General features: G+C 36.2%; 1 protein-coding gene across 2 annotated transcripts; it reads left to right on the plus strand.

Moving 5' to 3' along the window:
* Positions 1 to 692: 692 nt before the first annotated feature.
* On the plus strand, positions 693 to 16,375 carry PITX2 (paired like homeodomain 2). Of its 2 annotated transcripts, XM_088456438.1 has the most exons (4): positions 693 to 898; positions 4,414 to 4,486; positions 12,993 to 13,198; positions 15,630 to 16,375. In XM_088456438.1, exons 2-4 carry the CDS (start codon positions 4,441 to 4,443, stop codon positions 16,191 to 16,193), a joined length of 816 nt encoding a protein of 271 aa, XP_088312564.1. In that variant the 5' UTR covers positions 693 to 898; positions 4,414 to 4,440; the 3' UTR covers positions 16,194 to 16,375. The 2 variants fall into 2 exon arrangements, with proteins under 2 accessions (XP_088312564.1, XP_088312563.1); XM_088456437.1 differs by lacking the exons at positions 693 to 898; positions 4,414 to 4,486 and adding an exon at positions 11,245 to 11,974.
* Positions 16,376 to 17,010: the final 635 nt, after the last annotated feature.

Raw genomic sequence — 17,010 nt, forward strand, 5'->3', positions numbered from 1 at the left:
AACTGATCAAAATATACTGACTGCACTTGGTTTATTTCTGTCTTGAACACAAGCAACAAAACTGAATTCTGGAAGTTATTAGAAAGGTGTATATACACATACTTAACAACATATTGGTGTGTGTGTTCTTCACACAGACTCATATATATCATTTTCTATGTATAGATTAATGAACATCTGCCATCAAAATATTTAGTAAATACTTTGGAAGTCACATGTAGACATTTCTATAGTCATTTCACATACAGTTTTATCCATATGAAAATATGTAATTGTTATTTGTGGAAGAAGTATCATTGTTTTTCTCCACGCTAATTAATCCCGGCCGTTATTATGAGATTTTATGACATTTTACCGTTAGTCTAAATGTAACAACAGGACACCTGCATCATTCCAAATGTATTGATCATTTCATACCACTACTTGTCTCTGTTTTTTACTTTTTATTGTCCTAAACGCCTTCCCCTTTGTTTTTATTGCAATTTTCTTGATATTTTTTATTTCTACTGAGCTGGTGATAAGATTGTTGTGTGATCCCTCTCCATCCTTCCCTTTGATCCCTATGCATCCCTCCCTCTGATCCCTATGCATCCCTCCCTCTGTGTGACCCTCTCCCCCCTCCTGCTCTGCTGAGTGAGTTTGGAGGAATCTCTGTGACGTCACGCCATTCCCACTGCAGAGAGGGAGAGAGGGAGAGAGAGACAGAGAGAGACCCGGGAACAGACACCTCTCATCTCACAGCCTTATCAGGAACCCCAAAGGAACTTGGGACATTGCTTTTGGTTTCTTTAGCTTTGGATTCTTCATTTTCCGCCTTATATTGTGTGATCCCACATGCAGAGCCTGCAGTGAGGATTTCTGTATTGCAAGAAGCAGAGGTTTCCTGCAAGTCCATCCGGTAAGTACATAGACAATCTCACTGCAATCTAAATATGTGAGATCATGAAAGTTCAGATATTTCTTCCACCCTGGGCCTGTACCGAGTGAGGTTCCTGACATAATAATCCCTATGCTACTTTTATCATGCATGTGTGCCTAACTCTGTGTAGAATCATGTGTATGTACAATCACTGTCTTTACTTCAAATGATCATTCTACCCTACTAACCATACGTGATTTATCAGCAGCAGATACCGTATGACTATTTACTGGGAGGGTTGCTAGCAGGTATGCCTTACAGCAACTACTTAGGCCGCATGATTCTGTCACTTTCCTTTACTCTAATAATCTATTAATAAAGTTTATAATAGTTTAGTGAACTCTACCAACCCTAATCATTCCCCACCGCACGCGCACTTGGCTTATATTTTATTTTAAAAATATCACAATTGCAATTAGGTAAGATGAGGTGCACCCGGGTGCTACAGATAGTACAATAATGTGTGTTCCCAGATACTGTGCATGGAGGGTACGGTGCTGTCTATACTGAGCTCCAGCACTTCCCCTAACGCTGTGTTACAATGTCAGGCAAGTTTGTAACAGAAGACAAAGCAAGTCCAGATGGTTTGAGATCTGAGGACTGTTAACACGATACTGATATGTGTGAAATATTACTTACATGTGCCCCAGACATGAAATTACATATGGCAATATCTCTCTTTACTTTACCTCTCCAACGTCACTAAACATAAGTTTCGAAAACTGTGACAGCAGTAAAAAGGCATTTTCTATATAACATATATATATATATATATATATATATATATATATATATATATACATACACAGATACACACACACACACACAAACATCTTCAGGACAGCTGGGATACTGGGATACAGGACTGAGTTGTGCGTTTGTCAATGAAGCATGAAAGAGTATTCTTTAAATTATATGATGAAATAATGTAAAGGCGAGTAGTAGGGTGGTCAGCAGGTTGGTGGTCCATTCCCAAGTGTTTGCAACATAGTGCTATAGTACTGTACGCAGATAGGCCTGTTATCTGTGATCTCACACTCTCCACACACTGCTACCAGTTACCTCTAACATCATGCTGATAATGTCAAACTGAGTATAGGCATCTAACACATAGTGTGTGTGTGTGTGTGTGTGTGTGTGTGTGTGTGTGTGTGTGTGTGTGTGTGTGTGTGTGTGTGTGTGTGTGTGTGTGTGTGTGTGTGTGTGTGTGTGTGTGTGTGTGTGTCGAATTCAGTTTTCAATCACATGCCTTTGTATATTTTTAATATCTAACTTATGCATGTCTATCTATAGTTCTATCATGAGCGTCTGATTCTGTAAATCTTTTTAAATTTAAGTAACTGTAATAATAATATATTATATGTTAATATATAATTTATTGCCTGAATTAGTGTGTTTTCTCGAATATGTTTACTACATTCATACACACACACACACACACACACACACACACACTATATATATATATATATATATATATATATATATATATATATACTTTCAAAATGCATGATTTGCGTTCGTTCTTTCCCCTATTATATCATTATATCTGCTATACCTGCAAAGCGTCATCACATAAAAAAATGTTTAATGCGTGTCTACTGAAGGAGCAGAGAAATTAAGCCTGTCCAAAATATGTATATTGCACATATGTGTGTATGTAAATATTGTAAGGACATAAAATAATGTTACTTTTCTACAAAACACGCGCAATTTTCAATATTCAATGGCAAAATATACAACTCTGTCAAAGATATGGTGGGCCATAATGTAAAATAAAAAATGGTCATAGTAAGAATTAGGCCGCAGATCCGGGTTAAAAATATGCATCAATCCAGACATCAAGTAATTATTCACCCAGTGCAGACATTAAAGGAGAAAAAAGATTAGAGATGATGACATGCAAATTTCCTCTGAAATTATCATAAGTAAACATTCCAATCCTGGGCTAATAAAATCCCATCTGTGTTACTTCATATCGAGTTAGCAGAGAGATGTGATAATGAATTTTGTAATATCTCACGAACAGACATCTCAATCAGGCACTAATCCTGCGATTTTACTGCAGAATCATAGACATGTGGGGCAGCCAAACTTCTGCTCCTCATTGGCACAAATATGGGAAAATCCTGAAGCATCACAGTCTAGAAGGGGAACTGAAAATAGTAAATATATAAAGTCTGCTGCCTGTTGAGGTGGGAGTGACAGATCACCATTCCATTTAATTGTTACACCACAAAAAAAGCAATGGCACAATTATTAACCTCATCGTAATTAATTTAAATCATTAACACATCAAGAAACAATAAGTATTACATGTGGCGTTGTTGTGACAAGAATTACAGTGCCAAGCTATAGCAACAGTCAGAGTGTGCATATAGCTGTGTGTGCAAGATATCAATGTATATGTATTTAGTGCAGCACACCGTAATAGCTTCCATTGTTCCTGCACACATCGCTGAATAACGCCATCCAACGGCATCTGTAGGCCGGTATCTCACCTAGGTGATCCCTCATTAATTGAAATGTAATTTAACGAATGCGCCACCGCTGACTAATGGAATTGATCGCGCTTTTTATAATTAGCTAATGTTTTCCTGGAATATAATGACATTAATGAATGATGAGAAGCAGATCTCTAAGGTTCGGGAAATTGCAGGAAGTCTCCAATAATAACTGATTTTACAGATAGATAGATAGATAGATAGATAGATAGATAGATAGATAGATAGATAGATAGACAGACAGACAGACAGACAGACAGACAGACAGATAGATAGATAGATAGATAGATAGATAGATAGATAGATAGATAGATAGATAGATAGATAGATAGATAGATAGATAGATTCAAATAAAGGTTACTAGATAACACTATAAATATATAGTTTGACAACATTATAAACACTGTAATCTACCTCTATATAGTGGTGTGTATAGAGAGAGAGAGAGAGAGAGAGAGAGAGAGAGAGAGAGAGAGAGAGAGAGAGTGTGTGTGTGTGTGTGTGTGTGTGTGTGTGTGTGTGTGTGTGTGTGTGTGTGTGTGTGTGTGTGTGTGTGTGTGTGTGTGTGTGTGTTTCTTGTAACTATCATTTTGAATCTGAACAAATCTCCATTTTGTCCTTAGTTTGCACTTTATATTGAAATGCTAGTACAACATAAACTGGAAATGCGTGGATATATACTTGTATTTTTATGCTGCAATTTTATGTAATTATTATGAAACAAATTAGAAAAAATGCACAATGCTGCCTGTATTTGTGCAGATTAAGGTTGTACCAAACAAAAGATAGATAATAATTATTATTATTATTATTATTATTATTATTATTATTATTATTATTATCATATAGATAGATAGATAGATAGATAGATAGATAGATAGATAGATAGATAGATAGATAGATATTGTTTTATGGACATACTATATTGTCTTACTTAAAACAGATATATAATTAATAATGAGAGTTTCTTCCATTTACAATATTTTTCAGACGAAGAGATAATCAGTACACGCAGTAATGGAGTCTAACTGTCGCAAGCTGGTGGCGGCCTGTGTCCAATTGGGTAAAGCTTATTTTGTTTTATTGTTTGTACCAATATGAATTAAACTGCTGTCCTTAGAATACGAATGTAGACTCAAGTCGATCTGAAAATGACAAAATTCAAACTTTTACTAAGAAGAAGAAAACGAATGAAACGATCGCCTGGACCTAGTAATACTTAGGAGGAGAGTACAGTACCCCAGACTGTGAAAGAGGATTGCCCCCCACCTCCTGTAGTAAGCCCCATGTCTAAATCTCCTTTCTGAAATCAGGAGTTCAGCCCTCAGCAGTGAAGTGTCTCTTTAGGAACCTGATATGAAGAAAGGTGATTTCTCTGCTACAGAGGGTACAGAAATCTGCAGGAAAGAAACAGGGAAGCTGTTTGGCACACTACGTCATAGTGTAAGCGGTTATATGTTTTAATAGCCACATTGGTCTGATAGGAAAATCACACAGTCTGCCCGAGATGGTAATGTTTTAAGTATGGGTAAATTACTTCCCCCATCATTTAATAAGACTCGAGTGTTCCCCTCTAAAATTATAACACTGTGCATTGCCTCATCACCCGAATCAACCCATCACTCCAACCAAGTTCTCTGGAACGCTACATTCTCTACCCAGTATTAGTTAAAAATCAGGATATATAATTCCTGGTACACTTGTTAGTTATTAGCAGTTAGTTAAGAAAAATAGTATGGGTAGGAGAATACAATAATATAATTTATTGAGCTAAGGGGATAAAGAAAGCAGTGATATACAGTAGTTTATTAACTATAACTTACCAGTCTTGCTAGAAGTCTGGGCCTGCTCTCTAGGCGAAGCAGCAGGTCTCTCAGTTATGATCCTAAGGCGCCCTCTGCCGTCAGACCGGTGTAGTGATGATACGTGGGGACGTACCCTGTCGGTTCTAGAGAAGTGGTCTTGTTGCAGGTTTTCGGTCTTATAGATGTCTTTTGTTTTGTTTTGTTTTGATTTGTTTATTTTTTTTATTTTTTTATTTTTATAGCACAAGCAAACGTTGTAGTTCTATGAATAATTCTAAAAATGCAATGATCTACATATCCAAAGTTGTCCTCATGGAATAAATTGGGCACAATTAATTGGATAATCTCATATCAAAATGACATGTCTATATTACACAATTATCTAAAAACTGCTAACTATTGGTGAACCTCACTATAAGAACGTCATTGACATAGCAGCAACTGGAGTCGCTTCTAGATAATATAGCCATATGACAATCAAGTTATAGAGTTCTTATTTATGCACTGACTTATTTATTTTGTGTTTAAAATTCTAAACTTCATAGAAACAAACAGGCTTAAGATGATTGCTTGATTGTTCTGAGGAAAAGAGGACTATTATTAACTTTTTACCCAAGTCACTATTTTATTCCCATCTTGTGGCATATAAATAAGAGCAGCCGTTTTAAAGACAGCTAGTAACTTATTTGTATTATGCTATCGCTGTTGCTGTGGAAGTCAGCTGAGGCTCCCCTCCTGTGCTGCGGCTCTATTCATTTGTACGGTGGGGAATAACAATGTCCCCCTTCAAATGGACAGGTGGTCTTAATCACAGTACACGGCTCTAAAGATTGGTCTTCGCTATAAATTTATGGGTTCATTGCAGGAAAGAATAATCCTACCAGCTACGTTTAAAATGTGATATTCCATATGTTACATGACATGACTTTTACTTTCTACTGTATACAAAAAACAAATAATGTTGTTTTGTTCAGAACCATGTCTTATAGCACATGATTATTGTAGAACATATAATATTCTCTTTGTGTTAAAATCTCAATCACTACACATTTTTTTTATTTTTGTGCCAATACACTACTTGGCATGGAAAAAAAAGCCCGTAATAATAAATGTTTTTATCTCAGCACGAACGTTAAAAAATTATGTTTCAATAAGAAATGGCAGCGTCGATTCTGTATTTGGGCATTTGACTTGCAAATGTAGTTTTGCATATGTATATGGGATTGTAGGTGGTTGTGCTAAATTATTAGTCACGCATATTATTGGGTAAGGTGGTGCCCACGCGTCCGTATACACCGCCCCTGCCACTCTGTAATCGTGTTCTATTATATTCAGAGGCGATTCTATCCTATACTTTATGCAACAAGAGTTGTGAGATTTTATGCATACATGGAGCATTTTATAGACTTCATTAGGTGCCGTGAAATTCAATGTTGCTATATTATTTTGTTTTTGACTAGAGATTAAAGAAAACACTTATTTTGCTCTTCGTTTTTCTGTGCAATATCTAGGCTGGTTTTGTATGCATGTTTGTTTGTCTTGCCCTATTTGTGCTGTTTTATAGTTTTTATATTTTGAAAGTAATTTATATTTCAAATAAGTGAACCTAATGTAATAAGGTTTCCATCACACGTCGTTTAGAAATGTGTAACTAGATGAATGGCAATAAATGTAATTCAATTCACAGTTGAGAATGGAGAAAGGAATGGTCTTGCCTGCTGCTTATAATGTTTTCCTTATTTACATATTTAATCACATAGCCTTAAATTTCTGTGCACTGGAAAAGAAGAATACTGATCTCTCCGCTGAGCGGTTATTTAACTAACATTAATTAATGCCGATCTAATTAGAAACATAGTGTGGCTGCTTTGCCAGCCTTGTCTGTAAGTGTCTCAGTAAAACTTATTTGGTGTTAGCTGTTTTCTTCTTCTCTCCTGCTTACCAATAATATATGCAGAGTAGCTGGGATGACTCGGGGGAACAAGAAATGTACAAGCAAAGCTTTTTCCGTGAGCAGGAATATACTAATGGAACAATGTGATGTCTGCTTAATCCTATGTAAAAAGCATTGTCTTTTACCTAATATTGACTGAATGGTAATTAATGGCTCTCCATCTAGGAGAATGAGCAGTAATCCACGATATGTGGAAGAGTGAAAGACAATGTTATCAGGTAACAGAGGCCCCACCAGCATCAATTTATCTATTAAGGGAATATTATGCCAATAAACTGTATAAATGACATTTGGGCTGTACAAAGGGCAACAGGCACTACATTAACCTGGAGCATCAGCTATCAGCTGCCTTCTTTCAGCCTTCAATAGTGCCACGTTATATCATCTTAAATCACTCGTCCTCATGTCCAATTACTGTTTAATAAATTATATAATTATTGTTTGTGCAAATGTCTCAAATGAAAAAATGGTCAAAATCTGCACCTGCGTTTCTGTTTCTGGAGTTAATGTCTTTCCGAATAATACATAATGTAAATGGAACATTTTGAATGAAAAATAATTCCAATATACAGTTTATGTAAGTTCTGGCACCATAAATATTGGGCTATGATGGGTAGGGTATGGGGATCACAAAATGACTGGCTAATATATGGTCTAAGAATATGATTTCTGTAAGTGATTATCTTAATTGAACAAAGTTTGTGCTATCGGCTGTTTTAAAGGTTTCTAAAGTTCTCACACGGGAAACAAACCAAGGACATTATCGGAAATTAGTAGGACATTCAAGGGTGTGATTAGGAAAACACGTCTGTAGTTTTGTAAAATATACACAATGGTAATTGCATATCTCACAAAACTAAAAACATGTTAATTAGATACATATTCCTACCCATGTATCATTATAAAGCTGTTTGGCATGATTATGCGCTGCATTTGTTTTGTATGCAATTTATTCAATAAATATAATTCGCAGATCTTTTCAATTTATTACTGTTATTATTATTATTATTATTATTATTATTATTATTACACATAATGTATGCATTATAAAGAGTAAATATATACATTTTATTGTAATGTAAGAAAATCTAGCAGGTCCCAAATCAGATGACATTACTATTATATATAAAATATAATCATTCACTAATCTTCTGCAGCGCCTTTCATGATTTATCATTTTTAATTTTCTTTAAATGCTAAAATTGAATTGCAGATATGGTTAAGTACGAATAATTTTATCTATGTGATGCATATTATCTGGCTACAAAATGTATGACTATGTCACAGCAGGCTATAGTAATATGAATAAATATAGTATCTTATAAAAAAAAAGAAGAGTATTTTAGTTTTCAAGTACAGGGTAACATTACTTTATTACTGCTATTACACAATAAAACATAATTGGCTTATTAGTGTGTATGTATTCATTTCAGCTCCACCCTATATTTCCAAAATGATATAGTCGACAATAGTTTGTTGGTTTTTGGCCTCCATTTTTGACAATATTTCATGTTTATTATCTTCATGAAAATACCATTAATTAAGCAATATCTATTCTAAGAAATATTTAATGCGGTCACCAGTCATTGAAGATGGCAGGACTGAGGACACATTTGTAAGAAGGAAATTAGAATATACTTAAATATTCAACACTTTATATGTTTAGCATGCATGTATGTGTCATAGTAGTGTATGCACGTATCTAAAATAAAATGGTCTGTTAATAAGAACAATATTAATGCTGAGCCCCGTAGTCTCTGACAGCTCTGTGTATATGTAGGAGGGCAGAGTAATGACGCTTTGGTATACATATCACATTTGTAGAAGTTTGTTTATTGTATTTGACACAGTTTTGCCCAGTATGAATTATGCTGTTAGTTACAAAGTTACTTAAGTATTAACCTCCTTAGAGTATACATTCAAATCCTATCACACCGCAGATTTTATTCCTTTCCCCAATTTCTTATTCACATGCATAATCCTAAATGACTCCAGTATACTGTGGATTTTTTTAAAATGTAATTCAAAATTATGTTTTACTTGATATAATTATCTTTACTTACATATACATATTAATTTGCAGAAAGCGTCTAAAAAAATCTAAATAACTATCATTGTAAAACTGGGCCCTGGACAGAAGAGTGTACAATTAAGCATAACAGTAGAAACGTCATACCCTGAAAGATCGTCTACTTCAAAGAAAGACAATGTTAATTAATGTATTTATATAGTGGTCGTCTTATTTACATAGCCCCTATGTAAATGTTAATATCTTCATATGCGTCCTATATATTACAATGATCTTGCATAGACAGTTTTCATGTAAATTATTTCACTCCTCTCATTTCTTTTCCACCGCAAGGGCCCTCCCCCCGTGATCACACCACCCACTCCTGTCACAGGACAGATATACTTAATAAACAAATAGTCAAAGATTGATCCAAATTCATATTGACTTAGTTATAGGTCATCAACTGTAGTGCAGAAACTGGAAATATTTACTTTACACATATACTTTATGATCTGGTGGGAATTAAAGGGAATTCAATAAGAATACGGCTAGGACCAATCTAAACCCCTATTTAAAAGACTTAAGCAAATTAGAGTCTTATCAGATTAAAAGGCACTACACACGTAAGAGCATTGTCTGTATCCAACGCTGTGGGGTCTGAGAGAAACCTCAGGGATAAAACGCGTCATTCCAGCGGAAGATAATGAAAAGAATCCAAATTAATTGAAGGTGATTTTATTTCTGTAGGCATACTCGTAGATAGAGATAGAGATAGATAGATAGATAGATAGATAGATAGATAGATAGATAGATAGATAGATAGATAGATAGATAGATAGATAGATAGATGAGAAATACAAAATGATAGATAGATAGATAGATAGATAGATAGATAGATAGATAGATAGATAGATAGATAGATAGATAGATAGATAGGAGAGAGATCGATATATACGAAATAGATTAAAAAGAGATAAGATTGATGGATGTTGATCTGTGAACATACTAAACTGGTTGCATTATAATTGTGACATATATCCCGATAAAGTTGTTTGTCGGTGTAAGTGACAGATGGGGAGGGGAGTGAGACGGGCTGCAGACATAGATATGTGCGATGCTGGGGATTGGCAGACATCTCAATGTAGCGCAATGTACATAAATGGAAAATTAAATACAAAATTGAGCTGCATAAAAAAGGAAATATTTCCCCCCAGAGCTAAGCGCATAAAGTTGTCAGAGGATATTATGCTGGAATTCCGCGCTGTCGTTACATGTCTGTATAAATACACAAACCTCGTGTGAAAAAGGTCAGATACTGAGCTATCAGGACCCAATCCGCCTTCTTGATCTCTGCTGCTTTTTAGCTGTTCAATGTCAGTATTTATGGCAAGTTTAGCTGTCATGGATCCATAGACATATATAAACGTAAATAGGTATTAGATTCACAATGTGACTTAATATAGTAATCCAGAACGTATATGTCCTGTATGTGTGGATCAGTTTTTACTTTGCATATCTATTACAATCAACAGCGTTGAATACACTGTGCGGATTGGCTGTTTTCTATAAAGTGTATATATATATATATATATATAATTTAAATATCATCATACTAATGTATTGTTGAATGCCAAATAATGTATTGTTATTATATGTTTAATGAGTAATTAATTTCGGGCACGAATCTGTTAGATCAATTTTCTATGGCTAATTCTGAGAGCCTCCTATAGTTCATCTACACTGCCGAGTAGTTCCCTGACATAAAGAAGTCAGGCTGTAGGCCCGCCCTGTTATTATGCGGATTGGTGTCTATAATTACGGTAGCCCCGTCAGCGAGCGGCTAGCGGAGGGAGCCTGTGATTGGCTGTGTCGCATAGGGCTGGGAGTGCTGGCAGAGTGGAGTGGGGAGTGTGGGTGACGTCAGCGAGCTAGGTAGAAGAGGAAGCCTGTGATTGGCTATGACGCGTAGTGCTGGGAGTACAGATGAAGGGGGGGGTGTGAGTGACGTCAGGGAGTTGGGAAGGACAAATCTCTGGTTTTAAGATGTTAGTCAAACAGGGAAGCGACTGAGCCACTGCTGAATCTCCATTGTCACTTGTGAAAGTGCAGCCCTGTGCTGGAGACAGTGCATGGGATCAGCATCTTGCTGTTGGATACAGTGGTGTTGCTTCCCACTGGCACCTCATATGATATCCCTAATGTCAACCCATATAGCTACACCATGCACTGCTTGGTAGCTCAGTAGAAGATCCTTTCTACACCAGTCCTACTAACTTCCAGTGTCTCTTGTACCAGAGAGAAGGAGGAACAGAAAGTAATATCTGCTTAATGACTGTAGTGGACTCAGCAGGACTTAAAAATAAGGCTCCTTAAGCCTGCACTTAACAAGTGACTTGCTGAAACTATTCCACCCAGCCTGTGCTGCTGCTTAGTACTTATATCTATATTTTGGTGCCACCAGTTGGACACACAGTGGAATTGAATCTCATTGCAGTCTATTGAGGATTTTTCCCTTGTAATCTCGAGAACATTTTTTTTTATCTATCTGTCTTGGATATCTTTGGGAAGCTTGCTCTCTTATACACACCTGATCGATGAACTCTATGAAAGACCCTTTACATTTGGATCATTTGACCGGGAGTAAACTGGCTTCAGCCTCTTCCCATCATCAGGCAGTGACTCTTGTATCCATGGCTTCCTCACTGGGGCAACGCTCTGGAGAGTGCAAGCAGAGGCTGGAGGTCCATACAATATCAGACACCTCCAGCCCAGAGGCTGCAGGTAAGAATTGTCCCAGACCACGCACTCACATAAGTGCCATAGACTTACAATACACCCTCTACCAATAGCTCTTTAAAATAAAACTCTCCATTATATTCTTCAGAGAGTGCAGCGATTTTATTTTTTATATATTAACGTACGTTCATGCCAGGTATCGTTATGTGTTATTTTTGTTATAAGTCATTTGTGAATTATTTAACTTTTGCATCTTGCAGAAACCTGCGCATTATTATGTAAGATATGTTATATTTCTTGCTAATTTGTGCAACTAGATGTCATTTATATCTATAGTTGCAAGTAAATTAATTACAATAAACATTGTAGAGCGTTGTTGACTATGCTGGCGCTATACAATGAAATGCTGATAAAATATTGCTGATAATAAAAGCTCAATAGATGTCTATTCACATCTCCTGGAGAAAGATTGTGTTCTGTGATATGAAATTATGTATCCTATTCTACAGCCGTAGTATACATTTTAATAAGTAGCTAATTACTACAACTTATCATAAATAGTGAGTCAACTAATTCTATGTGCATTGCTGTTCATTGGACATCTGACTCATAATAACTGTGCTCCTTTCTAGGTATAAAAAACTGCAGATAATTGGGGAAATAAATTAGAAAGGATTACCCTGGCACAATAAACACATCAAAATGACTGCAGCTAAATGAATATAGCAGAATGAGCTTGCTGCGCGGGTGATTTCTAACTGCAGCTGCATAATTAGGGCACAGAGCTGTTTATTTATTTAAGCAGATCTTAGAAAGAACTTAGGTTATTCTGTTTTAATAAATCTCTGTAGCATTTCTGATCTAGTCCCAGCCAGGGGAGAACAATCTACAGCCCTAAGGTATTGAGGATTTACAGGATTTGTACAAGAACCCTCTGGGTGCCACACCAGGCCAAAAGGGCAAAACTCATTAGCCACTGTCTGCAGTATTTTTATTCGTATTTACTCTACGCTTCTTCGATTGCTAGAGGAAAAATGAATAATGTGTATATTTGTTTCTGCAGATAAGGACAAGAATCACCAAAGTAAAAATGACGATACCAGCGCTGATGACCCCTCTAAGAAGAAGAGACAGCGCAGACAGAGGACCCATTTCACTAGCCAACAACTACAAGAATTAGAGGCCACTTTCCAGAGGAACCGCTATCCTGACATGTCCACCAGGGAAGAAATCGCTGTGTGGACCAACCTCACTGAGGCCAGAGTCAGGGTAAGTACAACTACTAACACATCAGTCATCAGTGGCCTAGGCAGCATACATAAAATACTAACTAACCATGGCACACAGCACTTTACAGTGTCAGATATGTGTGTGTGTGTGCGTATATATATATGTATATATATATATATATATATATATATATATATATATACATATACACATAATATATGTGTGTGTATAATATATATATATATATATATATATTATACACATCACCAGTGAAAATGCAATCGATTAGCATAGAGCTCCTTAGAAAGTGTGCTAAAAAAATTATTGCCGTATTTAATAGATAAATGCGTATTGATAAATGCAGCATTTAACGCACTTCAAATTATGCAATTTAATTTATACTCGCTCTGGGAATTATAGTTATGTCCACCACTTCTGCTCTTGAGATTTAAATTCCTGCTGAGAGCCAATAGAATATGTAATAAAAATATGTAATATCACACGCACGAGGCATAAAATAAACCCAGTGTTTAAAGTCAAAGATTGCTTCATTCAAATAATCCCGTTTCATACTCTATAGCTACGTTGCAATTAATGCGCTTTGAAACATCTGTGCGACAAGCAGAATATAAATTCATAATTATGTGGAATTTCCAAATTTAAAACGTCTTTAAGTTGCCTCTTGGGAGAAACACAACTGGATTGTTTCCACCATATGTGAATTTTACTGCTTAAAACTGATATTTGTAATCTTACACACGTTCAAAGAGAAAGAAATATTAGTGTGTGTCTGGTAAATTATACTTTAGCCGTGCTAGACTGATTTCAGGAGTTATGCTTGCTGAGCAAACCCAACCAGGGTGCATATAATCTCTGGCTTGGAAAGATAAGATTTATAGCACCTAAAATATAGGCTTGTGGATAAAAAACAGCCTTGAACACAATTTGTGTGTCGTTTCTTAACTTTGTTGGTTAAGTCATTTGTGTCAGGGGCAAAGTAGCCTCAAATATTAACATAGTAATCGTAAAATTTGGAAACAATATCTTAGATAGTGTTACGCAAGGCCTGTAATAATAAAGAATGAATGATACCTAAAGGTTACACCTAGTTCTGCATGTTATGGGGCTGTGATCAAATTTAAAAATACTTAGAAATGATTGTCGATGATCCAGTGGAAAAATAACATGTTCATACAATTTAAATAAAAAATAATACTAAGAATAATATAACACAACATTTTATTCCTAAAGTTGAAAGGTGCAGTATAATTGCAGCAAAGTCTTTCATGGAGACAGGAGTGTGTTATCAGGGCGGATCCATTATATCTTTTCAGCTCAAATTAGCAACATTTTGGGAATCTAAAGACTGCCTAATGTGGTTCTTGTCAATTGAGTGCGAGGGATTAATGGTACAGTTAACAGCGATCTGTAATGTACAACATGATTTGTGTAAACAGGGGAGACTATGGGACTGCTCCAATACACAAACTCTCTCTGCGGGAGGGTGACTGACAATTCAGACACCCAGGATGTGTATTGCAGATTTCTCCATTGTCTGCAGGGAGGACTCAGGGATCTTATTGTAGCACTTAGTTAAAAGTCAAGTCTTGCCAACAAGCCAGAGAGGACAAGTTGGGTCAGAAGTTTCTTTCAGTCACTGCAGATTAGCACAGAGAGGATCTCTAGAGGTCTCATACCAAACATTTGTTCGCTATCCTGCCTGAAAAAAGGCTTGCTGCTCACTTGACAAACCTAATGATGTCTCACAAAGAAATACAGCGAGCACTGTTTTTTTTGTTTTGTTTTCAGGGAGCGATCTATCTTCTATAATGCTTGATGCAGGGCTTGCTTTCATAATGTTAAGTTAGTGGTTATTATGACATATCTATGTCCCACTTTTTCCATGACCTCTTAACTCAAATTCGTTTATTCTGAATTATTTATTGAGTTTTCTGTCCTGGTTGCATCTACAGGTTCATTTGATTTAATGGAGTGTATAAAGGAAAACGTAGACTTGCAGTTAAATGATCTAGGCTTATATAATGAGTATGATAGATAGATAGATAGATAGATAGATAGATAGATAGATAGATAGATAGATAGATAGATAGTATCTGTCCAATCTGGCTGATTGGAACGAACATCTGGTAATGTATGGGAGCAAATGACAATCGACCATTTGTTCCCAAACACTGGAAAACAGACAAAAATGGCAGTTCTTAAAAATTGTTTAAATCCGTTTGATTTAATTAATTTGTCCGAAAGACCTTTTGTGTCCGTTTTGCATCTTTGTGAGCAAATGGTCGATTGTCATATGCTCCCATACACTACCAGATTTTCGTTCCAATCAGCCAGATTGAATTGAACAGATAATCTTATAGTGTGTATCTAATTTAAGACATGGGATGTTTTTGTGTGACACGTGCAAACTGTGGAACACATGTGACCTGGGTGTTATATTTACTTGCAGGTTTGGTTCAAGAACCGCAGAGCTAAATGGAGAAAAAGAGAGAGGAACCAGCAAGCAGAGCTGTGCAAAAATGGTTTTGGGCCTCAGTTCAATGGGCTCATGCAACCTTATGACGACATGTACCCAGGCTATTCCTACAACAACTGGGCAGCCAAGGGCCTGACCTCGGCCTCTCTCTCCACAAAGAGTTTCCCTTTCTTCAACTCTATGAATGTCAACCCTTTATCCTCACAGAGTATGTTTTCCACACCCAACTCCATTTCTTCTATGAGTATGTCCTCAAGTATGGTTCCCTCTGCTGTCACCGGGGTGCCAGGCTCCAGTCTCAACAGCTTGAATAACCTGAACAACTTGAGCAACCCCTCTCTGAATTCAGCCGTGCCAACATCAGCCTGCCCCTACGCCCCTCCAACACCCCCCTATGTCTACAGGGACACATGTAACTCCAGTCTGGCAAGCCTTAGACTCAAAGCCAAGCAGCACTCTAGTTTTGGATATGCCAGTGTTCAAAACCCAGGATCCAATCTCAGTGCGTGTCAGTATGCGGTGGACAGACCCGTGTGATGTATATATATGCAGATATATATGCTGTATGGGAACCATCCTTTCTTCAGAGACATATTATAGCTGGACAGTAAGAAAGAACCTTAAGGAAAAAGATAAGTTAAACTCTCAGATGTGTCATTTTTTTTCAAGGGATCGGCTGCAAGGATTTCTTTGAAAGTATTAAAATACATCAACAAGACACTGATAAATATATATATATATATATAATATATATATATATATATATATATATATATATATATATATGGACACGTTTGACTGGATATTAAATTTGAATGATACTATAAGCTTGTTAATTTTTTTTCTTAAGTTTAGCATTGTTGAAGAAAAACAAAAGGACTGAGAGGATGTATATATATTGAAATGTCAAATTAATTTTATAAAAAGCAGTTGTCGATCATATCTTTACAGTGTTAATATGCACCAGGCTTTAATAAAGTAAAGCATGCAAACGGAGCGAAAACAGAAATGGCCTCCAGGAGAATGTATATAACAAATGCGACACTGTATTTCTGACCTATTAAAACGTCGTGTGCATCAATATAGAATAGTACCTCTGGTGGGTGCCCTGTTGTTTCAGAAACAAAAAAAAATGCAACTTCAAATTTTATGTGCATTAACTTTTTTATTATTATTATTAGTAATTTTGCAAATATATGTTTAAACACAACCTGTGTTTTCTCTCCTGTGGGCAAGAAAAAGAAAACAACATGCAGATTTTTTTTTGTCCTGTCTACTTAGCTGCCTGAAAATGAAAGCACAGAACAATGTAAAAAGTACCCCACAGCACCCTGACCCAAATAAAAGTTGTCCA

Source organism: Taudactylus pleione, unplaced genomic scaffold (assembly GCF_031769625.1).
Source record: "Taudactylus pleione unplaced genomic scaffold, aTauple2 ptg000703l, whole genome shotgun sequence".
NCBI lineage: Eukaryota > Metazoa > Chordata > Amphibia > Anura > Myobatrachidae > Taudactylus > Taudactylus pleione.

What these genes read in the sequence shown, in the direction of transcription:
- PITX2 (XM_088456437.1), top strand. Translation starts at nt 11,788, where the DNA reads ATGAACTCTATGAAAGACCCTTTACATTTGGATCATTTGACCGGGAGT. An exon ending in CTCCAGCCCAGAGGCTGCAG is followed by an intron (nt 11,975 to 12,992) that starts GTAAGAATTGTC and finishes TTGTTTCTGCAG; the next exon opens with ATAAGGACAAGAATCACCAA. An exon ending in TCACTGAGGCCAGAGTCAGG is followed by an intron (nt 13,199 to 15,629) that starts GTAAGTACAACT and finishes ATTTACTTGCAG; the next exon opens with GTTTGGTTCAAGAACCGCAG.